Below are 11,182 nucleotides of genomic sequence, written 5' to 3'. Positions count from 1 at the left end.
ATTGAATTCTATAGAACAAACTGTATCGCTTTCAGAACCCTGAGGGTAAATCATTTGATGTGAGTCACAACAGTGTGATAATGGTTCTGCCAGCTCCACCCCATCCCTGCTGGATGCTGCATGTTCAGGCATGCTGAACACTACTTACATGACCTGCACCTCTCCCCCCCTCGCTCTCTCTCACCCTCTCTAACCCTCTCTTTCTTAACCTCCCTCTCTCCCACTAACCCTCTCTGTGTCTCTCCATCTCACCCTCTCTCCCACGCACCCTCTCTCCCACTAACCCTCTCTCCATCTCACCCTCTCTCCCACTAACCCTCTCTCTATCTCACCCTCTCTCCCACTAACCCTCTCTGTGTCTCACCATCTCTCCCACTAACCCTCTCTTTGTCTCTCCATCTCACCCTCTCTCCCACTAACCCTCTCTGTCTCTCCATCTCACCCTCTCTCCCACACACCCTCTCTGTGTCTCTCCATCTCACCTTCTCTCCCACTAACCCTCTCTGTGTCTCTCCATCTCAACCTCTCTCCCACTAACCCTCTCTGTGTCTCTCCATCTCACCCTCTCTCCCACGCACCCTCTCTGTGTCTCACCATCTTTCCCACTAACCCTCTGTGTCTCACCATCTCTCCCACTAACCCTCTCTGTGTCTCTCCATCTCACCCTCTCTCCCACTAACCCTCTCTGTGTCTCTCCATCTCACCCTCTCTCCCACGCACCCTCTCTGTGTCTCTCCATCTCACCCTCTCTCCCACTAACCCTCTCTGTGTCTCTCCATCTCACCCTCTCTCCCACTAACCCTCCCTGCGTCTCTCCAACTCACCCTCTCTCCCTCTAACCCTCTCTGTGTCTCTCCATCTCACCCTCTCTTTCTCACCTTCTTTCTTTCAGTCAGTTCCAGTCTGCATAATTCAGCCTTGATGAAATTAAATGTCTGCTTCCAGAATTCCCCCATATGGTTACATAAAGTCTGTATTTTCTCTGCTGGGAGACCACCCGCCCGCCCCCAGTCCCAGTCATTCCTCTGTGTTCTTGAGCCTGGATCACCCGCCTCCACCTCTCAGAGGAATTAAAGAATCCCAGAATCAACAGGAAATCATTGACCAACCTTCTCCTGGGCCCCTTGACCTTTGAGCCCTTACATGTGTGAATCGCTGGGAAAGTTCTAGAAACAGAACTCCCCAATCATTTATTTATAGGCCTCATAAAGGAGTGGGATGATGCTCCCACAGAGATAAATCGTAGAATGTAGTGATCTAATGATGAAATATATGATTATTAAACAACACCACCCAACAGTGTATCGACCCTGAGGGACAAAGGGTGCTTAGCTATAACCACTTAGCTAGCTATACACTGAGATAGGCCAGGTGAGGTGTTCATTTCAAAAGCAATTAAGACAGGATGTGATTGGGTATTGGCTTAAGATGTTTTCCAAGACATCCATAGGAATGTGACCCATGGATGTCGGACACTAGCTTGTTTCTACCTCGACATTGACCTAATTAGGCCTACATAAATTCAATCACAGCTAACCAAGAATCTTCATTTGGCTAAAGAGAGGTTTCTCCATCTCCCAACATGAGATTGGTCAATCAATCCTAACCACACTGTCAACTAAACACATCCTGTGTGTCAACTGTGGCATATTGGCCCCATCCAATGGTGAAAGTTAACTATTGCACACAATCACAACTGTGGTCTATGATTAGGGCCAGTTGTACACGATCACATCTGTGGCCAATGATTAGGGACAGTTGTACACGATCACAGCTGTGGCCAATGATTAGGGACAGTTGTACACGATCACAGCTGTGGCCAATGATTAGGGACAGTTGTACACCATCACAGCTGTAGTCTATGACTAGGGACAGTTGTACACAATCACAGCTGTGGTCTATGATTAGGGCCAGTTGTACACGATCACATCTGTGGCCAATGATTAGGGACAGTTGTACACGATCACAGCTGTGGCCAATGATTAGGGACAGTTGTACACGATCACAGCTGTGGCCAATGATTAGGGACAGTTGTACACAATCACAGCTGTAGTCTATGACTAGGGACAGTTGTACACGATCACAGCTGTAGTCTATGACTAGGGACAGTTGTACACGATCACAGCTGTAGTCTATGACTAGGGACAGTTGTACACGATCACAGCTGTAGTCTATGACTAGGGCCAGTTGTACACGATCACAGCTGTGGCCAATGATTAGGGCCAGTTGTACACGATCACAGCTGTAGTCTATGACTAGGGACAGTTGTACACGATCACAGCTGTAGTCTATGACTAGGGACAGTTGTACACGATCACAGCTGTAGTCTATGACAAGGGCCAGTAGTTTTGGTTGGTTATTTGTTTTATTTTATACCAGTGTTTTCACCATTATCCACTAGGTTTGCTGCAGGTAGAAAATCCTAGGAAATCCATCATTGTCTGGTTGTGTGTGTGTTCGGTGGGGAGGCTTCCTCTACCAATCTTAATTGCACAAAGCCGATTGTTTGGCAGGGAAAACTATTTGTAGACCAGTTACAAACCTGTCATTCTGCCCCTGAACAGGCAGTTGACCAATTGTTCTTAGGCCATCATTGAAAATAAGAATTTGTTCTTGCCTAGTTAAATAATGGTAGAATATTAAACAATACAAAAGCATACTCCCCGCACCTGCTTCGGTAAAAAGCTGAGAGATGGGGCTGGAGGAATGTAACCTCTTAAATTCATAGAGTTGTGGATGCAAAGACTGACCATCCATGATATCAAAATTATAGTTTCATTTTAACCATGTTTTGAGGCTCTATATATATATATATATATATATATATATATATATATATATTTTTTTTTTTACATTTACCTGGTGTAAACAAACTTATATTTGGGGTTCTGGTGGGGTATGAACTAAACTCATTAGGCATTTAAGTTATATTGTTGAAGAATATTGAGTACTTATAATTAAATGAAGTCCAAAAACTGCTGATTGACCCCTTTAAAGGGTAGAGTCAATGATAACAACCCGACCGGGCTTCGAACCCAAATCCGAATATCAAACCCACACATTAACCATTACGCCAAAAAGTTTAACAGGGACTGCCTGTGTGAATGCAAATATAGAAGCTTGCTTTTCAGGCCTCAGTTCTTCACCATTAGATGTAAATAACGTTTAAACGCTATTTATCCTGGTCTAAAACGCCGATGTAAACTGTGCATATTTGCTGATAAAATAGAAGGCCGTAGTGAAATTAAATCAGCTGCTATACACCGGATACAAAGTTGCGCAGAGAAATTGTTACATTGACACTTTTCCGCGATAAACTGTAGTCTTCTACAATAATTGTAAACTCACTCCATCAACGTCATTCACTGAGCTGCGGCTGCGCTTTCCAAAGTAGTTCGAGTAGTGTTTGTCAGAGACAGCGGAATGCGTGGGGGCGACATTCGAGTATTTTCGTAATCTCCCACTGCAGGAATGTTAAACCCGTTTCTGAGCTCCGCCATTGGTGACGAGGTCGTGGAGGCGGGGGCAAGCTTGTTGAATGAAGGTTGTTTTCTGTGTTGACACGGTGATCCTGAAAGCCCCCGGTCGATAGATCCACATATTCCAATGTAAAATTAAACAAATGAAAGAGGAGGAGCCGAAACTCATGTATTTACAGATTAGGCTACACGATGTAGAGTAGAGACTCCGTGCAGCGGGAGCACGAGATTGGCGAGCAGCAGACGGTTTCCTAGGTTGATTTACATTTTGCACGGAGCAGGAAAGCAAAAGTTAAATATTTTCTGGCGTCATCATTTCCCCTAGAAATAGGCTACGGGGACATCTGATACCATGATAAATAATACGTGCCTGTCCTTTCACGATACAATCGATTTTATAGCGACAGTTCGGATACTGCCATTGGTGCAGTGACTTCACTTTGTCTACTATCCTTGGAAGAGCAGAGCAGAAAGAAACCGACTTCGTTTTTATTATAGACAATCCTTGTCAATCAGTAGGCTACTGTCGCCATCTGATGCATGAGCGATGCAGCCAGAACACAACAGTAACCCCTATACTAGGCAGGATGAGAGGGGGATCAACGGGACAGGAGACAATCAGACCGAGGAGGAAGCATTGAGCGGCGAGCCGCCGACCGAACACTGTGATGAGGCTACTGCAGACTCTGAAATGGCGCACAACGGTGGTTCTCCCCAAGACCAGGAGAATCAGCAAGCACAGGAGGACCAGGGACAGGACCTGGGAGATGGCGAATGCAAGATCCCACATGAGGACAGCACTATCCAGCTAATAGAGGCTGGATGTCTCGATAGTAAACTCGGTGTGTCCCCGAATTCCCAGTCTCAGTCCTCGGCACCAGGGTTCGTCCCACCCGAGGGCGGGTTCGGCTGGTTAGTTGTTTTCGCTGCTACCTGGTGTAATGGATCCATTTTCGGGATACAGAACTCCTTCGGTATCCTCCACATGATGCTGGTGGAAGACCACGCAGACCCCAATGACAAAACGTCGCAGTTTAAAGTAGGTGAGTCTGTCCTGTGACTGTTGCACCTGTTAAAATGAGCCTACTGATGGTGACTTACTGTTGAAGATGATCGAGGATGGTCAAATAAACATAGCCAGAACCAGAAGAATGCTCAGCATTGTCTCAAGACGACATTGAAGTAAAACATAAAATGAAAAATGTCATTATTGATCATATCCATCTTTGCAGCTTCTACCCCCAAGCCATCTTTGCTGTGATGAGAATTTAGGCGACTACTTCAGTCTCATCATCATTATCATCTGTTTGAAGACTTCAAGTTAATATATAGACTATACCTAGGCCATATAGCACCAGAGTTTCCTTGCATTAACTTTCTGATCACGGCTCTAAGTCTGTCATACCGCTGGATGACATACCGTTCTCATGTTGTTGTCCTTATGTTCTCCTCATATTGTTAATGTATTTTCCACGTGACAAAGTCGCAAGTGTGTGTCACTAAAAGAAGCCCTCTGGTTGCCTGTCAGTTGTACCAAAGCCCCCTGTTGTATTGTGTCCTCAATCTTCACCTCTAACCTGTTTAGGACTTAATAGGCTTTTTTTTCCATAACAGACACATACAGCTCTTTTGCCTCACTACACCGGGCCGTATGTACTCACAAAGCATCTCAGAGTAGGCATGCTGATCAAGGATCAGTTCCCATCCTGTCCATGTGATCTAATGCATTATGATCTACAGTATGAGGAACAACTCTTAGTGTATACAGGCCCTGATGCATGCCAGGGATGTGCAGTTAGTTTGTTTTTCTATAAATGATTCACAATGGGTGAGAAGGGAGGAAGGACAGGCATTTTGGGATAGGTGAGGCTATAGTGTGTCCACGGCTCAGTTATCATTGAGCTGCAGCTCAGTTAGAGTTCATGTTTAACAGCTTAGTAGCCACCATGACACCTTGAGTTGTCTCAACCACTTAAATTGTTAGGATGAAACATGTTTGTGGCTATAAAGAAATCCAATTGTCTTCTCTCTAACACTCTCAATTCTCAGAATGGGTCTGATGTAGGCCTAGGTTCATTGTTAACTCTGTATACATTCTTGGAATGGAAGTGTACACATGCGCAGGTTTTCAACTGAAACTTTTAGGTCATTATCCACTGGAGAGTCCTTTCCTCGTTCCCAAAACAACAACCCCTGTGTAATCTGATGACAATTGTCAAGACCTCTCCCTCTCATTTTTTCCTTCGTTAAAACTTTTTAATGTTTGGGTCCATCCAGGATCCTGATTTCTAATCTTGAAAAAGGTGTCCACTGTTATCATATCAAAAGGGATTAGATTAGTGAGCTGCAGTCAGATCCCTAAGCAAGACTAGCTCGCCCCGGCAAACTTCGGCGCAGAAGGGGCTTATAGACTGCCTGGCACAGAATCACATTTCTCAGCTGAGCCCACCCTAAGTGCAGTGCCTAGGCCAGTACCCACTCCTAATACCTATTCAGAGTGAGACATAAAGTAGAATTTACATTGATGCGAACTCTGTGAAATCAATGCCCATTGCCAAGATGGCGCTGGAGAAGAAGGCTGATGTTTTACGTGTTCCTATCCAATTGTGTGTTTTTGTTGGGTTCTTTGCATTGTTTGTATCTTATTTTTTTAAACTTATTTTGTACATAATGTTGCTGCGACCGTCTCTTATGACCGAAAATAACCTCTGGACATCAGAACTGTGATTACTCTCCACGATCTGGAAGAATCCATATTTTCCTTTAACGAGTCCGACAAGCCCGACGTGAATGACATACTGCTTTCCCGGGAACAGGCCCAGATCCCCATCATTTGGGTGAAGAGAAGGCTGAGAAAAAGAGGCAGGAGGGCAGGCTGCCTTCTGAGAATTCATAGGCGATCAAATAAACCCCCACTGCCTTCCATTCTGCTAGAACATTTTGGGAAAATAAAATCGATGACCGAAGGGACATTCAAAACTGTAATATCTTATGCTTCACGGAGTCGTGGCTGAACGACGACATTATCAACATACAGTTGGTAATATACTGTATCGGCAGTATATACAGCGGCGTCTGGTAAGACAAGGGGCGGCGGACTATGTATTGTTGTAAATAACAGTTTGTGCACAATATCTAAGGAAGTCTCGAGGTTTCGCCTGAGGTAGTGTGGTCTACAGCTTATCATGAGATACTCTATCTAGCTAGAGTTTTCATCTGTATTTTTCGTAGCTGTCTACATACAACCACAGACTGAGGCTGGCACTAAGACCGCACTCAATGAGCTGTATTCCGCCATAAGCAAACAAGAAAACACTCACCCAGAGGCGGTGCTCCTAGTGGCCGTGGACTTTACTGACAATACCATAGGCTACTGTACTGACATTACAATAGGCTATTGTACTGACATTCCCATACTGACGTTACCATAGGCTACTGTACTGACGTTACTGTAGGCTACTGTACTGACGTTACCATACTGACGTTACCATATTGACGTTACCATAGGGTACTGTACTGACGTTACCGTAGGCTACTGTAGTGACATTCCCATACTGACGTTACCATACTGACGTTACCATAGGCTACTGTACTGACATTCCCATACTGACGTTACCATACTGACGTTACCATAGGCTACTGTACTGATGTTACTGTAGGCTACTGTACTGACGTTCCCATACTGACGTTACCATACTGACGTTACCGTAGGCTACAGTACTGACATTCCCATACTGACGTTACCATAGGCTACTGTACTGATGTTACTGTAGGCTACTGTACTGACGTTACCATACTGACATTACCATAGGCTACTGTATTGATGTTACTGTAGGCTACTGTACTGACGTTACCATAATGACATTACCGTACTGACGTTACCGTAGGCTACTGTACTGACGTTACCATACTGACATTACCATAGTCTACTGTACTGACATTAACAGGCTACTGTACTGACGTTACCATACTGACGTTACCATAGGGTACTGTACTGACGTTACCATAGGGTACTGTACTGACGTTACCATAGGGTACTGTACTGACGTTACCATAGGGTACTGTACTGACGTTACCATAGGCTACTGTACTGACGTTACCATAGGCTACTGTACTGACGTTACCATACTGACATTACCATAGTCTACTGTACTGACGTTACCATACTGACGTTACCATAGGGTACTGTACTGACGTTACCATACTGACATTACCATAGGCTACTGTACTGACGTTACCATACTGACATTACCATAGTCTACTGTACTGACGTTACCATATGCTACTGTACTGACGTTACCATAGGGTACTGTACTGACGTTACCATAGGGTACTGTACTGACGTTACCATAGGGTACTGTACTGACGTTACCATAGGCTACTGTACTGACGTTACCATAGGCTACTGTACTGACGTTACCATAGGGTACTGTACTGACGTTACCATACTGACATTACCATAGTCTACTGTACTGACGTTACCAAAGGCTACTGTACTGACGTTACCATATGCTACTGTACTGACGTTACCATAGGGTACTGTACTGACGTTACCATAGGGTACTGTACTGACGTTACCATAGGCTACTGTACTGACGTTACCATAGGCTACTGTACTGACGTTACCATAGGGTACTGTACTGACGTTACCATACTGACATTACCATAGTCTACTGTACTGACGTTACCATAGGGTACTGTACTGACGTTACCATACTGACATTACCATAGTCTACTGTACTGACATTACCAAAGGCTACTGTACTGACGTTACCATAGGCTACTGTACTGACGTTACCATAGGGTACTGTACTGACGTTACCATAGGGTACTGTACTGACGTTCCCATACTGACATTACCATAGGCTACTGTACTGACGTTACCATACTGACATTACCATAGTCTACTGTACTGACATTACCAAAGGCTACTGTACTGACGTTACCATAGGGTACTGTACTGACGTTACCATAGGGTACTGTACTGACGTTACCATACTGACATTACCATAGTCTACTGTACTGACATTACCAAAGGCTACTGTACTGACGTTACCATAGGCTACTGTACTGACGTTACCATAGGCTACTGTACTGACGTTACCATACTGACATTACCATAGTCTACTGTACTGACATTACCAAAGGCTACTGTACTGACGTTACCGTAGGCTACCGTACTGACGTTACCATACTGACATTACCATAGTCTACTGTACTGACATTAACAGGCTACTGTACTGACGTTACCATACTGACGTTACCATACTGACGTTACCATAGGGTACTGTACTGACGTTACCGTAGGCTACCGTACTGACGTTACCATACTGACATTACCATAGTCTACTGTACTGACATTAACAGGCTACTGTACTGACGTTACCATACTGACGTTACCATAGGGTACTGTACTGACGTTACCATAGGGTACTGTACTGACGTTACCATAGGCTACTGTACTGACGTTACCATAGGCTACTGTACTGACGTTACCATAGGGTACTGTACTGACGTTACCATAGGGTACTGTACTGACGTTACCATACTGACATTACCATAGTCTACTGTACTGACGTTACCATAGGCTACTGTACTGACGTTACCGTAGGCTACCGTACTGACGTTACCATACTGACATTACCATAGTCTACTGTACTGACGTTACCATAGGCTACTGTACTGACGTTACCGTAGGCTACCGTACTGACGTTACCATACTGACATTACCATAGTCTACTGTACTGACATTAACAGGCTACTGTACTGACGTTACCATACTGACGTTACCATACTGACGTTACCATAGGCTACTGTACTGACGTTACCGTAGGCTACCGTACTGACGTTACCATACTGACGTTACCATAGGCTACTGTACTGATGTTACCATACTGACGTTACCATAGGCTACTGTACTGACGTTACCATACTGACGTTACCATAGGCTACTGTACTGATGTTACCATACTGACATTACCATACTGACGTTACCATAGGCTACTGTACTGACGTTACCATAGGCTACCGTACTGACGTTACCATACTGACGTTCCCATACTGACATTACCATGGGCTACTGTACTGATGTTACCATACTGACTTTACTATAGGCTACTTTACTGATGTTAACATAGCTAATGTACTGACGTTCCCATACTGACATTACCATGGGTTACTGTACTGATGTTACCATACTGACATTACCATTGTCTACTGTACTGACATTACCATTGTCTACTGTACTGACATTACCATTGGCTACTGTACTGAAATTACCTTAGGCTACGTTACCATATTGACTCTACCTTACTGACGTTACCATAGGCTACTGTACTGAAGTTACCATACTGACGTTACCATAGGCTACTGTACTGACGGTACTGTAGGCTACTGTACTGACGTTGTCGTAGGCTGCTGTACTGATGGTACCGTAGACTACTGTACTGACATTATGGTAGGCTGCTGTACTGGCGTTGCCGTAGGCTGCTGTACTGAAGTTACCCTAGGCTGCTGTACTGACATCATGGTAGGCTGCTGTACTGAAGTTACCCTAGGCTGCTGTACTGATGGTACCGTAGACTACTGTACTGACATTATGGTAGGCTGCTGTACTGACGTTGCCGTAGGCTGCTGTACTGAAGTTACCCTAGGCTGCTGTACTGACGGTACTGTAGGCTACTGTGCTGACGTTGTAATTCTGTGGACCTAATTCTGATGATGCAGGTCATAACAAGATTCCCAGCACTTCAAGCCTCTTCCTCAACCCTTTCTTGCTCTCTCCCCACTTGTTTGTCCATCATGTATGTAAACAACTATCTTGCCTGCTCTATCCGCAGTGATTGGTGAAGTAATTTAATGAGCTTAATGTGAAAAAGTGTTGATTTCACATGTTAGGGAGATTACAGGGAGAATAGTGCGCTCACACAGTAAGTGTGGTCACTGTCTCTTTAAATAGCTAACAGTCTCCCCCTGGCATCTGAGGAACCACCATGCAGTCTGGGGCCTGAGAGGAGGGTGAGAAAAACCCTACAAAGATTTACTGGTACAGTACATACACCTTAGCCAACTACATTTAAACTCAGTTTTTCACAAATTCCTGAAATTGAATCCTAGTAAAAATTCCCTGTTTTAGGTCAGTTAGGATCACCTCTTTATTTTAAGAATGTGAAATGTCAGAATAATAGTAGCGATAATGATTTATTTCAGCTTTTATTTCTTTCATCACATTCCCAGTGGGTCAGAAGTTTACATACACTCAATTAGTATTTTGTAGCATTTAAATTGTTTAACTTGGGTAAAATGTTTCGAGTAGCCTTCCACAAGCTTCCCACAATAAGTTGGGTGAATTTTGGCCCATTCCTCCTGACAGAGCTGGTGTAACTGAGTCAGGTTTGTAGGCCTCCTTGCTCGCACATGCTTTTTCAGTTCTGCACACAAATTTTCTATGGGATTGAGGTCAGGGCTTTATGGTGGCCACTCCAATACCTTGACTTTGTTGTCCTTAAGCCATTTTGCCACAACTTTGGAAGGATGCTTGGGGTCATTGTCCATTTGGAAGACCCATTTGCGACCAAGCTTTAACTTCCTGACTGGTTTCTTGAGATGTTGCTTCAATATATCCACATCATTTTCTTTCCTCATGATACCATCTATTTTGTGATGTGCACCAGTCCCTCCTGCAGCAAAGCACCCCCACAACA

The 11,182-nt window shown here is 44.3% G+C and overlaps 1 protein-coding gene across 1 annotated transcript in view; it reads left to right on the top strand.

Moving 5' to 3' along the window:
* Positions 1-3,387: 3,387 nt before the first annotated feature.
* The window catches only part of LOC110504648 (monocarboxylate transporter 8), a 33,216-nt gene continuing 25,421 nt past the window's right edge, over positions 3,388-11,182 (top strand). The window contains exon 1 of the mRNA XM_021583413.3: positions 3,388-4,522. Within this exon, the coding sequence (XP_021439088.2) occupies positions 4,027-4,522 (496 nt within the window). The 5' untranslated portion in view covers positions 3,388-4,026. The remainder of the gene's footprint in view (positions 4,523-11,182) is intronic.

Source organism: Oncorhynchus mykiss, chromosome 25, assembly GCF_057628025.1.
Source record: "Oncorhynchus mykiss isolate SJ-2025 chromosome 25, ASM5762802v1, whole genome shotgun sequence".
Classification (NCBI taxonomy): domain Eukaryota; kingdom Metazoa; phylum Chordata; class Actinopteri; order Salmoniformes; family Salmonidae; genus Oncorhynchus; species Oncorhynchus mykiss.
The sequence above is the reverse complement of the archived record's forward strand: the minus strand, read 5'-3'. Positions and strand labels throughout refer to the sequence as shown.